Here is a 15,679-nt window from a genome sequence, read left to right on the forward strand (position 1 = left end):
CACTCTGTTTGCAGAATCACCCCCTCCTCTGGCCCTGATGTTTTATCATGACATCATATTTACAATGTCTGGCAAAGGCTTCATTCCCATTTGGCATACTACCTCTCAGGCAAATAGACCTTTTGAAAGCCTATATTATGTATATAACATATAGGCTCACACTGGATAAGCTCTTTTATAACCTGACTTCTTCACACAAAGTTTATATCATGTTTAAACCATGTTTTAGGTTCTCTATTTTTAATTAAAAATCGAAGGAAGAAGGATATTTCACATTTCTGTAAACTCTAAGATCTTACAACAGAAGCGAAACTGCACATTTAGGGGTGCCTGCCCCTCCACTGATGCTGCCCTTTGTGGGTCATATGTCCTTAGGAAAATGAAAGAGTGTGCACTCCTGACTTGTTGGCCAGCTCTGTTGACATCTTTCAGTGGTTCCTTTCATATACGGCCACTCCTCCAGAGGCCTCTTGTACTTTGGGAACTGGTGAGTCTCCCTGTCCCTAGGGCTTTTTAGTCACATGTCCATCCACTGTTTCAACGTAACATGCATCTAGGCAAGGTTAACGATTAAATGGTTCGGATGAAAGGTCATCCTTTACACAGAACATCAGAATGGTAGATAATTCCTGTTCCACCTTCTCTGAGGAAACAAGTAAAGAAGAAACAACACAGTCATATTAATAGAAGAGTCTTCGTTCCAGACGCAGTCCAGGAATCATGCTGGAGGACTTCTGCAACTCTACTTTTTGGGTGAGAAATTACATTTATCTTCATATTGACTCTTCTCAGACTCAGAACAAGTGGTAGTTAGTTAACTTAGGGTGGCCACCAACAAGATCCAGAAATGTTAGAGGTGCAGTTGGTCTAAAGCTCAGGCTTTTTAGAAAGCATAATTCATAATATCGCCAGAGAATATAAGGGATATAAGATCTGGGAAAGGTAATGCAATTTATTCTGTCATATGTTTATTTTATCTCAGACTCTTGTACTAGCTAGTTGCAAAATTGCCTTCTCTAAAAAGAAACAGGTAAAAACCTTCCAATTTTATCAGTGTGAGGAAGGAGAATTGTTGTTGCATACTTTGCTAGTAGAAGGAAGAGAAGGTCGTGACTGAGTCTTGCTGAGACATGTTGATGTTGAAATGATAATGATAAGTTCTAGAAGAACTGGCAACTAATGATATGGACTAGAAGTTGAGTCTAGGGATGCAACTTTGGGCATCATGAGTACTGAAATAATTTTTGAACAACTGGAGTCGGGTAACACTGTTTTTAAGGAAAAGAATAGACACCACTTAGAGGGTGAACAAGAACAGTGTAACATTGTGGAGTCATAGATAGCAAAAAATTTCAAGATAAAGGCCAGTCAACAGTATCAAAGGTCTAGTGGAATAGAAAACAAAAAAGGACCTTAGATTTAGTGATTTTGGTAAGGGTTTAGTGAGACAGTGTCATCTGCAAACTCCTAGCCTCAGCATCAGAATAACCTGGGGCAATTAATAGTTTAAGTATCTTAAGTGATTCTTCTGAATTATAACATTTGATAACCTTATGTAGAGGTGAGAGGGGCAAGGATGAGATAGCAGAGCACCTGGGCAGCACCTCGTGTGTTAGAAAGGACCTGGGTCCCAAGGCCCTCAAGGTCAGGAGTGTATACCACGGCAAGGTGGGTCTTCATGGGCTGCAGTATCTAGACAGGCCATCTCTTGAGAATTCTTTCTGAGTACTAACTACCTGACCAACTTTCTTGGTCATGGCATCGCAACCATTTCTTTGAAGAGTCTGTACAAATAACCATATAAAACAAATTTTAACTATTTATGGGAAGAGAAAAATCTACACTCATGTGACTCAGAGACAAGAATTGGTGCCCACCTCCCACCCCCCAGCTTCCACTTCACAAGACACTTCCATTTATCGCAGAATGCAAAGACTGCACAAAACTTGCTGGTAGTAAGCCTTCTGTCCAACAATGCTGTTGTCCCTGCTGTGCTGAAACTGGACAGGTTTTTAATGTAAGCGCTCTGGGCCATCAGAGGGTAAATGCTACAGTGTGACTAAGCATTCTCCCTGCATGGCGCCTGCATGTTTGAATATCTGCCACTGAGTTCAGTTAGTGCTAGAAGCTTGAATAATTTTTTATATCCCAGAGAACTATTCTCTCCTTTAAACTGGGAAACAGCCCTTCTTCATCCTATAATTTGGCAAATGCAGTGTGAGGTTTACTCAGGATAGCTGGTACAGAAATTCACTGAGAATCACAAGAAGACAGGTGTTTAGAGGGTGGGTTGGCCAGAAAGTAACTACATTTGTCATTAAATGGTGAATTTGTATCAATGTGCACAAATAGGAAAATATGGATAGTTAAAGGGTAAGGCTGGATATGGATATGGAGTTGAGTTTAAATTGTCTGGAAGCAGTGAGATGTGGTGCAGGATGGTTTTCTGTCTTCACAATGCATGTATACAACAATCCTTCCCCTTTGGTCTCCAGAATTCCTCATTCCTGGACAGTCCAGAGGCAGACCTGCCACTTTGTTTTGAGCAAACTGTTCTGGTGTGGATTCCCTTGGGCTTCCTATGGCTCCTGGCCCCCTGGCAGCTTCTCCACGTGTATAAATCCAGGACCAAGAGATCCTCTATCACCAAACTCTACCTCGCTAAGCAGGTAAAATAACACCACTGTTTCTGAACTCTAATTCCTTGGTGTACAGTGGAGATATTTTCTTGGTGTTTAGTGTCCTGTTCCTTGTCTTTAAGCAGCTGTCCCAGGTGCCATTATCTCAGGTAGAGCCAGGTTCTGGGTTTCCCTCTCTCCATCTACCCTAATTCTCATGGGTCCCTTGCCACATTTCTTAAATCAAAGTAACTTTGATTTTTGCATAAGAATGGTGACTCTTAATTCTTGTGGATATTGGGTTCCCTAAACACAAAGGGCATATAATCAATCAAATTATCTTTATAGCATTTGAGAAATGAACACGGGATCACCTGTCTTTAAACAGCTCTAATAAATCGGTGGACTGTAATTCAGTTGGCACCTACCTCATGAAAATGAACTAGATAATGGATCTCCAGCCCCACTGAGGCAATCCAACTATCACTCATCTTCAAAAACTTGGATCTGAAATAAGGTTTCCATTTTCCCCACGTATTCGATGAGTCAGGATGATCACTCACAGTAGAGGGAGGAAGAGTGAGTGTGCACAGTGACAAGCACGAGTACGGAAATAACAGAAAGGACAGGTCTGTGGGAGAGGCCCAGGAGGGGCCAGGAGGGGAGGAGCCCTCAGCCAGCTGCACCAACTCACTCAGGGAGGGGTCTTGTGGGAACCCAAGACCCCCATTTGAGGTAGTAAAATTATCTCAGAAAATCTTCCATCTGCTTCCTTTCACTAGTTTTTTTTTTTTTTTTTTTTTTCTATCTGTCTTTATTATCATTATTACTACTATTTTAAATGGAGTCTCACTCTTGCCCAGGCTGGAGTGCAGTGGCATGATCTCAGCTCACTGCAACCTCTGCCTCCTGGGTTCCAACAATTCTTATGCCTCAATCCCTCCCAAGTAGCTGGGATTACAGGTGCACGCCACCATGCCCAGCTAATTTTTGTATTTTCAGTAGAGATGGGATTTTGCCATATTGGCCAGGCTGGTCTCAAACCCGTGACCTCAAGTGATCCCTCCTGCCTCGGCCTCCCAAAGTGCCAGGATTACAAGCGTGAGCCACCGCACCCAGCCTCTGTCAGTCCTTATCTTTCAACAGGTTTTTAGAAAGGCAAACTAGATTCCATTGTTCTACGAACATACCTAACAATGACTCAGGTTATCTGGAACCTTAAAAGGAGGAAAGAGCTTGGCCAAAGGAAGTGGTCGTCACCTTGACACTTTGAGGTCAGGGTTGGTCGTGGGTTTTGTTGGATTCTGATTAGAAAAAGAACAGTCTCAGAGCTTGGGGCAGGGTCACTGTCTCCTTTGTTGACCTGAGTGCCCATCATAGGACCTAGCATGTTTCAAACACTCAGATGGAATTCAACATTTGTTGAATGTTGGTGTTAAATGCATTCTAGGAATAGTGGTAGATTTAAGAGTATGTTAGAGCTGAACTCAGCGGTGCACACCTGTAATCCCAGCTCCTCTGGAAGCTGGAGGTGGTAGGATCACTAGAGGCCAGCCTGGCAACATAGTGAGTCCCCATCTCTTAAAAAAAAAAAAAAAAAAAAAGGAAAGAAACGTATGTTAGACTTTGAATATTCTGAACATTGAACAACTCTGCACATTTAACAACATTCTCAGTACCGTTGGATTTGAGTCATTGTTTGAGGTTAGAAGCAATCAAGTTAGGAGGCTTCTTCCACTTTCTGGAGCTTCCAAGAAGAAGCTGGTTAATGAGCAAACCAATATCCCATCCTAATAAAAGCTATTAGTTAACTCTTTTACAAAATACTTTATTGAGATATAATTTACATATCATACAGCTCTCCCATTTAATACAATTCAGGCTGGACGCCGTGGCTCACGCCTGTAATCCCAACATTTTAAGAGGCTGAGGTGGGTGGATCACTTCAGGTCAGGAGTTTGAGACCAGCCTGGCCAACACAGTGAAACCCCATCTCTACTAAAAATACAAACAAATTCAGCTGGGCGTGGTGGCTCATGCCTGTAATCCCAGCACTTTGGGAGGCCAAGGCAGGTGGATCACAAGGTCAGGAGTTCAAGACCAGCGTGGCCAACATGGTGAAACCCCGTCTCTACTAAAAATACAAAAATTAGCCGGGCATGGTGGTGGATGCCTGTAATCCCAGCTACTTGGGAGGCTGAGGCAGAGAATTGCTTGAACCTGGGAGGCGGAGCTTGCAGTGAGCCAAGATCATGCCACTGCACTCCAGCATGGGTGACAAAGCAAGACTTCATCTCAAAAAAAAAAACATTAGGCTGGTGCGGTGGCACGCACCTGTAACCCCAGCTACTCAGGTGGCTGAGGCATGAGGATCACTTGAACCTGGGAGGTGGAGGTTGCAGTGAGCCGAGATCACGCCACTGCACTCCAGCTTCAGACTCTGTCTCAAAAAAAAAAAAAAAAAAAAAAAAAATTCCGTTTTTTTCAGTATATTAGCACATATGTGCAAACTTCACCACAGTCAATTTTAGAACATTTCATTCTCTTTAACCCCGTCTCCTCATTCCCGTTATCCTTAGCAACCGCTAAATCTCTTTTCTTTCTTTATAGATTTCCCTGTTCTGGACATTTCATATGAATGGAATTATATAATATGTGGTCTTTTTTTATTGGCTTTTTTCCCTTGGCACAATGTTTTCAAGGTTTATCTGTGCTGTACCATTGCTGTACATGTATCGATATTTCACTCCTTTTTTTTTTTTTTTTTGAGACAGAGTCTCACTCTGTCGCCCAGGCAGACTGCCAACATAGATTCTTGCCAACAATGTGTTAAAGTGCATGTGCCTGCACCATTGTCAGCACTGAGTTATTTTCAACTTTTATGTGCAAACATGACATCTCATTGAGTTACTTTGCATTTTTATGAATACTAATGCAGTTGATTTTTTAATCTGTTAAGTATATTTCATTTGTGAATTGTCTATTCATATCACTTCCTTATTTTCTTAATGGGGGTGTGAGTGTATTTAACTTATCTTTTGAACAGATAATTCTCAGAGGGTCACAAAATTCAAAAAGTACAAAAGGGGCTGGGCATAGTAGCTCATGCCTGTAATCCCAACACTTTGGGAAGCTGAGGTGGGAGAATTGCTTGAGCCCAGGAGTTTGAGACCAGCCTGGCCAACTTGGTGAAACCTATCTCTACAAAAAATATTTTTTAAAAATTAGCCAGGCGTGGTGGCATGTGCCTGTGGTCCCAGCTACTCGGGAGGCTAAGGTGGGAAGATCACTTGAGTTTAAGGAGGTCAAGGCTGCGGTGAGCCATGTTCACACCACTGCACTTCAGCCTGGGCAACAAAGCTAGACCCTGTCTCAAAAATAAAATAAAACAAAATAGAAAAGGACAGAAGGGTACACAGTACTCTAGTCACTCATTCCTGTCTTAGTTGATAACCATTGATACCAGTTCCTTGTATCTCCTTCCAGAAATAGCCTGCGCTTTTACAAACAGCTACGTACATATATTTTTTTCACACAAATGCTAGTGTCCCATATGTGCTTTTCTGTGACTTAGAGCTCCTTCCATTTTAGTACATAAAAATCTGCGTGTTTCTCTTTCTTGATGGATATGTTATTCATTTGTACCTAAGCAGCCAAACTCGTACTGATACCACCATGATGCGACAAAATACAAAACATCATTCCATTAATGTTAGAGTAACGAACAAATTAGGGAGTCATGGTAAAACAGAGCTAAAAGGGGCTGAGGAAATCAGTGAAGTGCATTATAGTGTAACCGTTCACCTGAACAATTGAGTTTTTTTAATCAGTAAAAGCCCCCCAATCCCACAAAGTAGGAATAATCCTTCATCTTTATACTTTTTACTTCCTATTCTTAAAGTTAGATTCTAAATCCTAAAGATACACCAACGAGATTGTATCTACTTATCTATAGCCAGAGGCATCTATTGTGTCATATACAGCAGCCAAGGTTACTGAAACCTCTTTGATTAGACTTCAGTCATATCCCACCCCCAAAATCAACCCAATAGGTACAATGAGAATCTATCAAGGCAGAATACAGAGCTGTAAAACAAGAAAAATCCTGTGAGGGAGGGAGGGAAAAAGGAAGGATTCCGCCACTACCCAGACTGAAATTGAGTTAATATATTCATCTCAACACATGTTCAGGCTGCATGTTCAGGGAGTAATTTAAGAATAAATCTATGATTTGTGAAGCACTGAAATACTTAGTGGTTTGCTGTGTTACATCATAGCTTTCCCCAGCAGTTTCCAAGACAGCCTTCAAAAACTGGCAGGAGAATTTTGCTGGAGCTGCATGCAGGACTACCAAGATTCCTCCCCATATTTATGAAACCGATTGTTCTGGGACTGGTTGTTCTAGTCTTCTGTGTGTCAGGTCTGACTTTTCCAGGAATGGTTGATCCACACTGGAAGGCTTCCAGATGTGTTCCCCAGGCATCTCAGGCGGTAGGAAGAGTAGAGGCCTGGGTATTCTGTAGATGCTGAGCCCTGAGTCATACTGTTACTTATTCTTTGGTCAGTTGGTTTTCTACCACCTCTTAGATTTCATTCTCCGTAACTAGCTCATATGCTGTTTGTAGCTAAGGTTCAGGGTATTGTAAAGTTCTTGCAGCTGCTAGAGGCTGCAGTGTTTCTATCTCTGAAATCCATCATTAATTACACACAACTGGGCTGGAGAGAACACGAATCTGGTCTGCTGTTTCTTCTCCTAGACCTTATCTTCATTCTTCACTGTGCTCTTCTCTGCAGAAGTGGGTAGTTTTACTTTGAGACTAGTGGAAGAATTAGGGCTTTCCTGAATAAATAGATCCACAGAGGAAGGAAGAGGAGAGAGCCTCTGAGTGGGACACCTCCTCAGATGTCATTTGCAAGGATGGATAACTTTCATCAGGGCCACAAGTCACAGGCATTGATGAAAGAGTCCCTAGAACTGGATGTTTTGGAATAAGGCAGGCTTTGGAGACAGGATGGACTCACACTCGTGTTATTGAAAAGGAGTGGGGAGGGGCAGGTGCAGTGGCTCACGCCTGTAATCCCAGCACTTTGGGAGGCTGAAGTGGGTGGATCACCTGAGGCCAGAAGTTCAAGACAAGCCTGGACAACATGGTGAAACCCCGTCTCTACTAAAAATACAAAAATTAGCTGGGCATGGTGGTTCACACCTGTAATCCCAGCTACTTGGGTGGCTGAGGCAGGAGAATCGCTTGAACGCGGGAGGTGGAGGTTGCAGTGAGCTGAAATCGCACCACTACACTCCAGCCTCGGTGATAGAGCAAAATTCCATACCAAAAAAAAAAAAAAAAGAAAGAAAAAGAAAAAGATGAAGAAAAAGAAAGAAAAGGTGGGGGAAAATTAAAGAGCTGGACTGTAAAAATGGCTAAGGCTTTAAGATTTAAGTATCTAGGTAGAAGATCTTAGAGAAATATGTAAAATTTCTCCAAATGTAGAAGTATCAAAAAGCCAGGATGAAGTCAGTCCCCTCCACATTAACAGGAGACAACCAGCTCAATCCCACAAAAGGTCTGCTTCTTTCTTTGTAATGATTCTTTGAGATGCTGTTATTTGAATGTACCATAATTTATGTGCCCTATATGCCATGAGTGTCATTGGTTTCTAATATTTTGCATCATAAGCAATGCTGCAATCCACAGCTTTGTATATACTTATGTATTCAAGTGCATCTATAGGATAAATTCAAAAAAATGAAATGACTGAGTTAAGGATACGTGAACTCATAATTTTTATAGACAGTGCAAACTGCCCTCCAAAGAGGCTCTCCTCGGTCTCACCAACTTTGTATCACATTTTTTGATGTTTGCTAATTGGTTAGGCAAAAGTGGTATGTCATTATACTTTCAAATTGTATTCTCATATTAATGAGGTTAAGCATATTCTCATACGTTTTAAAGCCTTTTGTGTTTTTTTAAAAATCCATTTATATTATATACTCTTCTTTTGCATTGAGTTATTAGAGTATTTTTTAAAATTACTTTGTAGAAGTTCTTTATAAAGTTAACCGGTCTTTTTTGATATAAATTGCTCAGTGTATTTCAAATCCATTGTATGAGTTTAATATATATAAGTCTGTGGCAAGGCCCCCTCCTTTTCCCTAGCCTGGGGAGTAGGCTGCTGGTTAGCATCCTCTAGTCATCTCCAACGGCAGGTGCCTTAGCTCTAGCTTGCTCTTTTTTACCTCCTAGTTTACCTAAAGGCAACCATAACGTACCACCTATAAAGCTATTTTTTTTTTCCAAAACCGCATAGTATCTTGTGGGGAAAACACCCTGTAGCGTATTATATACTTGAAAAAATGCATTCCAGTTATTAACATGTCTCTGACTCTACTCCTTACTAAATAATAGCACTGATCCTGTTAGTTAAAGTAAAGGTGCATTCATCTCCTTCCTTGGCTGGTTTTCATTACAAAGGGCCCATTATCTCTGCCTGAGACATTCCAGATAAATGAGACTTAAAAGAATGAATAAGGGTAGATGGGTAGGAGCATAAAAGGATGAGGGGAGGGGAGATGGTGCCGCATAAATATCTTCGTTTTGGTGGCTAAGATGCTGGTATATTTCCTCAGTGGAGGCAGTAATTTTCCCTCCTGATAGGTGGGGATGTGGGCCTTTAAAACAGTATAATGTGTATCATCATGTCTTCTGAGCTCATAGGACAAATATTGACTGGCATTATCTGGGATCAAGACTGGGGCTGGGTGTGGTGGCTCATGCTTGTAATCCCAGCACTTTGGGAGGCCGAGGCAAGCAGATCTCCTGAGGTCAGGAGCTTGAGACCAGCCTGGCGAACATGGTGAAATCCCCGTCTCTACTAAAAATACAAAAATTAGTCAGGTGTGGTGGCGCACACTTGTAATCCCAGCTACTCGGGAGGCTGAGGCAGGCGAATCACTTGAACTCAGGAGGTGGAGGTGGCAGTGAGCTGAGATTAGGCCTCTGCACTCCAGCCTGGGCCACAGAGTAAGACTCTGTCTCAAAACAAAAACAAAAAACCTATGGCCTAAGAAACGGAATAGTGCCTTTAAAACCTAGTACCTTCTATTGCCGTATAACAAAATACCCCAAAACTTAGCAGCTAAAAAAGGATTCTTTAAATCTTAACAGTTTCTGTGGGTCAAGAATTTGGAAGCAGCTTACCCAGGTTCTGCTTCAAGGTCTCTCATGAGGTTGAAGTTAGTATGTGCTGTCTGGGGCTACTGGCATGTGAAGGCTTGACTAGGGCTCAAAGACCTGCTTCTAAGATGACTCTCACATGGCTGGTGGCAGGAAGCCCCAGTTTCTCACTGACTGTTGGCAGAAGGTCTCAGTTCCTTACCAAGCGGACCTCTCCAAAGAGCTACTGGAGTGTTCTCATGACCCAACTGGTAGCTTCCTCCAGAGTGAGCAATCGGAGACGGAGAACAAGGAGAAAGAATCCGCATTGCTTTTCATGCCCTAGCCTTGGAAGTCACACACTGTCACTTCTGCCATTTTCTGTTCACCAGAAGTACATCCCTAAGTCCCCAGCCCACACTCAAGGGAGGGGGAATTAAGCTCTGCTCTTTGAAGAAAGGAATATCAAAAAGTCTGCAGACATATTTTAAAACTTCACACTCAGCATTCCTCAAAAACAATGATCATGGCATACTTTGAACATTATTCTATCACTTGAACTGTATGTATCCATTCATTCCAGAAATATTTATTGTGTTATCTGAATCGCTGTATACCATTTTTCTTATCCATCACTGGAAACCATTATGTTTTAAGAGCCTTATAAAGAATGATATCCTCCTAACAGTGGTCTTTTTCCCTTCTCAGGTATTTGTTGGTTTTCTTCTTATTCTAGCAGCCATAGAGCTGGCCCTTGTACTCACAGAAGACTCTGGACAAGCCACAGTCCCTGCTGTTCGATATACCAATCCAAGCCTCTACCTAGGCACATGGGTAAGACCTATCACCACTTCTGCCCTGTGTTTCCCTTTTCATTACCCACAGGCATCTAGCTGAAATGTACTCTTTGGGGATGAAATTAATTCCAAGGTCATCTGTCTTTTTCACAGGATCCATAGTGAGGCAAAGCTTGGTTGGAATGGGGTGAAACTAATTTTAGCTTTTCATCTTCATTTGAGCATTAATGTATAGAGCCTTCTCCCTAGGTTAAGTATTAGCTTTCATGACTAAGATGTATATCTTATGTCCACATATCTTGCCATCTAAGGGTCACAGAGGAGAGCTAATATTCTTGATGTAAAAGAATATTTTAAAAGTTGTAAATAGTATTTTTAAATTGATTGATGACTCTAAACAATGGATCAGTGAGCTTAGAGTTTCTATAAACTTGATATCAAAAAACTAATGTCTCTCCTGCAGGCATTTTTTTCAGGGGATGGGCCTAGACAGTGTTTAAATAACACTTTAATTAATTGCCATCAATTCAGTGGCAACTAATGACGCATAATTATTTGAACTTTCAAACTTTATTGAAAAATCAGAATGTCTGGCAATTGCAAACCTACATTCAGGCAGAGCAGTGTCAGCTGGGTCTCAGTAGCAGTGGTCCCTTTAGACCATGTGCTCGGCACAATCCTCGCTGGGCAAATGTTATAAATCATGGCTCTTTCCCCACCAGAATGTTGTTTTAGGAGCACAGCACTAGGTCTAGGAAATCAACATTTAATTTATTATATCTAAAGTAGATGATATAGGGCAATTTTTTAAAATTAATTGCTTAATCTTATATTAGAAAATCAAGCTACGGACACCTTGCACCTAATTAATTAGAACCTGTCTTCCGACCTTACTACTGTAATGTCTGAAATTAATTTTCGTGCATCTTGGAAAGGTTTTTCTAGCTCCCAAAGTAACTCCACTAAAATGCAGATAGTGACCTTCTACGTTCTTGGCCAGCATCCCACTCAAGTGTGGTCCATGGAGAGAGATGAGGCACTGAAAGAAAAAGCTGGATGTCATGGCGGGGAAATGTTCAACCTGACATCTGTGTGCTCTCTACCTGGCCAGATTAGTCATGGCAGTCTCCTCCCTCAGCCCTCCTTTCTTTCTTCCCATGTTCTCTGACATCCTTCTCCCCTGAGTCCTCGGTTAGTGGCAGTATTCTTCAGAACATCATGTGAATTTCTCTCCAGCTCCTGGTTTTGCTGATCCAATACAGTAGACAATGGTGTATACAGAAAAACTCCTGGTTCCTGTCCCTATTCTGGGTTCTCTCAATACTCTGTGGCACTTTCCAATTTCAGACTCTGATCCGGACACTCTTGCAGGTAAGGAAAAAAGAGTGGATGACACGAGGAGGTACCACGGGGCATCTTCTAAGATTAAATGACATCAAACTGAGCTCCGGGATCGAATTGTACTAGTGGGATTTGATCATAGGCTTTAATCACAAGCATTGATATATACGGGCCATGTAGACTTCATTTGGACAAAAGGCTCATTTTTCCCTCTTTGTTTTTTTCTTCATAGGGTGACAATTCTAATCTGGCCTACTCCTGCCTGTTCTTCATCTCCTATGGATTCCAGATCCTGATCCTGATCTTTTCAGCATTTTCAGAAAATAATGAGTCATCAAATGTGAGATTCTAAATATGCCCATCTCATATGTTACTTAATTGGATGATATCTTAATGAATATAACTTTAAGAAGTCTGAGTCTCATGGAGGCCCCACAAGACCATGTTATGACAAGGAAACAGATAGTGATGAGAGTATTAATATGCTGACTTTTACTTTCACCTGCCAATTGTCAGCATAGTTAACTCATTCATGTATCTATGCCAGAAAATCTGATTATCATTCTACTAGTGGCTTTAGGGTCTCCAAATAAACACATGTTGATAAGCTGACTTTAACATCATATCTAGTTTCTAGCACAACATTATATCATTAAAAAATCAGTTTCAGATTTCAGAGTCCCATGCAGTTCCTGTCTCCAACTGGTTTACTTTTCAATTTTTTTGTGTCTTTCAGAATCCATCATCCACAGCTTCGTTTCTGAGTAGCATTACCTACAGTTGGTATGACAGGTAGGAAAGCCTGGAGTATGGGTTGTCTGTATCCTTACTCTCTCACTCCTCTGAAAGTGACAGAAAGATTCTTTATTTTATTTATTTATTATTTTTTGAGATGGAGTTTCGCTCTTGTCGCCCAGGCTGGAGTGCAATGGTGTGATCTTGGCTCACTGCAACCTCCACCTCCTGGGTTCAAGCGATTATCCTGCCTCAGCCTCCCAAGTAGCTGGGGTTGCAGGTGTGAGCCACCATGCCCAGATAATTTTTGTGTTTTTAGTAGAAATGGGGTTTCACCATGTTGGCCAAGCTGGTCTCGAACTTGAGCTCATAATCTGCCTGCCTTGGCCTCCCTAAGTGCTGGGATTACAGGCATGAGCCACCATGCCCAACCGAAAGATTAATTTTTTTAAAATGCCTCCTGTGACCTCCATTTCTCTTCTACTTAGAGTCAGAGAGTGTTAAAACTTACAGACCAACTTAATCCAAGCCCTCCAGTGGGCAGATTGGGATGCTGAGGAGAAGAAGGAGGGGGATTTGTTTTCGGTAGCCTGGGAGTCCCACAGGAGAAGAGGAAGGAGGCAGTAGGACAGGAAAAGCAAAAGTTGGAGGCAGGTTTGGAGGGTAAGGGGTGAAATAGCTGGCCTGGGCTACCAGAGGATCTGGAGCAGACACCCTTGGCCTTTATAGTTGCAGGGACCCATTTGGCAGGCTGGTGAAATCTATGAATCCCTTCTCGGGAAGTGTTTTAAATGCATAAAATAAAATGAAAGACATTGGATTCTAAACAAAACCAAATATATTGAAATATAGTTACCAAAATATTTAAAAAACAAGTGCACATAGACTTCATTATTAATGCATTAAATAACAAGATCTAGTGATGAGTCTAACAATGACCATAATTTCAAAGTAGTGATAAACATAAGTGAGCTATGAGAACATGTGGGATTTCTCAGCCTGACGCAGTGGCTCATGCCTATAATCCCAGCACTTTGAGAGGCTGAGGGGGGTGGATCACCTGAGGTCAGGAGTTTGAGACCAGCCTGGTCAACATGGTGAAACCCTGTCTCCACTAAAAATACAAAAATTACCTAGCATGGTGGCACATGCCTGTAATCCCAGCTCCTCAGGAGGCTGAGGCAGGAGAATCGCTTGAACCTGGGAGGCAGAGGTTGCTGTGAGCCGAGATCGCAGCATTGCACTCCAGTCTTGGTGACAAGAACGAAATTCCATCCCCCCCCCAACAAAAAAAAAGGAAAGAAAGAAAAGAAAACATGGGATTTCCAAATGCTAGATTTCAGTTAGATGCTATTACAAATAACAATATAATATATAATTTAGGCCAAGTGTGGTGGTTTACAACTGTAATCCTAGCACTTTGGGAAGCCAAGGCAGGAAAATCACTTGAGCCCAGAAGTTTGAGGCTGCAGTCAGCTATGGTTGTGTCACTGCACTCCAGCCTAGGCAGAGAAAGACCATGTCTCTAAACATATATATAATTTATTTTCCATCTATATTCTCAAACTCCTGGCTAAGAGCCCTGATCAAGAGAGATGGCACAGTAGCTGGACATAGTGGCTCACACCTGTAATCCCAGCACCTTGGGAGGCTGAGTTGGGCGGATCACTTGAGGTCAGGAGTTCGAGAACAGCCTGGCTAACATGGTGAAACCCCGTCTCTACTAAAAATACAAAAATTAGCCAGGGGCCAGGTGCATTGGTTCACGCCTGTAATCTCAGCACTTTGGGAGGCAGAGGCGGGTGGATCACCTGTCAGAAGTTCGAGACCAGCCTGGCCAACATGGTGAAACCCTGTCTCTACTAAAAATAAAAAATTAGCCAGGCGTGGTGGTGTGTGCCTGTAATTCCAGCTACTTGGGAGGCTGAGGCAGGAGAATCACTTGAACCTGGGATGTGGATCTTACAGTAAGCCGAGGTCGCACCACTGCACTCCAGCCTAGTGACAATATTGAAACTCCGTCTCAACAGAAAAAAAGAAGAAGTCGTGTGGAGTGTTGCACACCTGTAATCCCAGCTACTTGGGAGGCTAAGGCAGGAGAATCACTTTGAACCCGGGAGGCAGAGGCTGCAGTGAGCCAAGATTGCGCTACTGCACTCCAGCCTGGGCAACAGAGTGAGACTCCTGTCTCGGAAACACACACACACACACACACACACACACACACACACACAAAACCAAAGATGCCACAGGGGCTGCTTTATTTCTTGAGAGCATCAAGGAGGCCCCCAAGGAGATACCAGAGTGGCAGAGAGGCAGCCAGTGTTTGAGGAGGAAGGAGCAAGAGTAGGGTAAGGTGATGCTCTTTTAGCTCTCTTTCCCTTCTCTTGTCTTCTAACACATTCTGTTGACCCTGTCCGTTCCTTTTTCTGCTCTCCCCACTCCTCTGTCAAGTTCAAAGGGCCAGGAGATGGGGCTAGTCCCATTCTTCTGTCCCTCTATCCCAGAACCTGGAGGTAGGTTCTGAGAGAAGTGGTGGAGATAGCCTCTGACCCAGCCTGGAGGGTCTCACCCTGTGATTCGCTCTTGTTCCAGCATCATTCTGAAAGGCTACAAGCATCCTCTGACACTCGAAGATGTCTGGGAAGTTGATGAAGAGATGAAAACCAAGATACTAGTGAGCAAGTTTGAAACGCACATGAAGACAGAGCTGCAGAAAGCCAGGCGGGCACTCCAGAAACGGCAGCAGAAGAGCTCCCAGCAGAACTCTGGAGCCAGGCTGCCTGGCTTGAACAAGAATCAGAGTCAAAGCCAAGATGTCCTTGTCCTGGTAACTTTCCCTTGAGTGTCTGTGTGAGCGCGCTGCATGTTTCAGGCAAGAGTACATCAGCATCATGGCGATTCTGTCCTTACATTTTTACAGCACTTCATACTTCTCAGTGCACTGCATATTATTAATGGTATTCACAACACTAATACTACCTTAGTGATGGATACATGGGGTGTAATGTACTGTTCTCTCTCCTTTGAGGTA

The 15,679-nt window shown here is 42.5% G+C and overlaps 1 protein-coding gene across 4 annotated transcripts in view; it reads left to right on the top strand.

The window, feature by feature from the left end:
• The first annotated feature begins 600 nt into the window (after nucleotides 1–600).
• ABCC2 (ATP binding cassette subfamily C member 2) overlaps nucleotides 601–15,679 on the top strand; it is a 60,874-nt gene continuing 45,795 nt past the window's right edge. For all 4 annotated transcript variants that reach the window (XR_012418064.1, XR_280804.5, XM_045361359.2 and 1 more), the window contains exons 1-7: nucleotides 601–753; nucleotides 2,496–2,669; nucleotides 10,481–10,606; nucleotides 11,806–11,940; nucleotides 12,143–12,250; nucleotides 12,647–12,702; nucleotides 15,241–15,475. Coding sequence is in view for 2 of the 4 variants with exons in the window: in XM_045361359.2 (XP_045217294.2) it covers nucleotides 721–753; nucleotides 2,496–2,669; nucleotides 10,481–10,606; nucleotides 11,806–11,940; nucleotides 12,143–12,250; nucleotides 12,647–12,702; nucleotides 15,241–15,475 (867 nt within the window). In the remaining 2 variants the exon portion in view is untranslated. The remainder of the gene's footprint in view (nucleotides 754–2,495; nucleotides 2,670–10,480; nucleotides 10,607–11,805; nucleotides 11,941–12,142; nucleotides 12,251–12,646; nucleotides 12,703–15,240; nucleotides 15,476–15,679) is intronic.

The sequence above is a fragment of the Macaca fascicularis genome, chromosome 9 (genome assembly GCF_037993035.2).
Source record: "Macaca fascicularis isolate 582-1 chromosome 9, T2T-MFA8v1.1".
In the NCBI taxonomy this organism is placed as follows: Eukaryota; Metazoa; Chordata; class Mammalia; order Primates; family Cercopithecidae; genus Macaca; species Macaca fascicularis.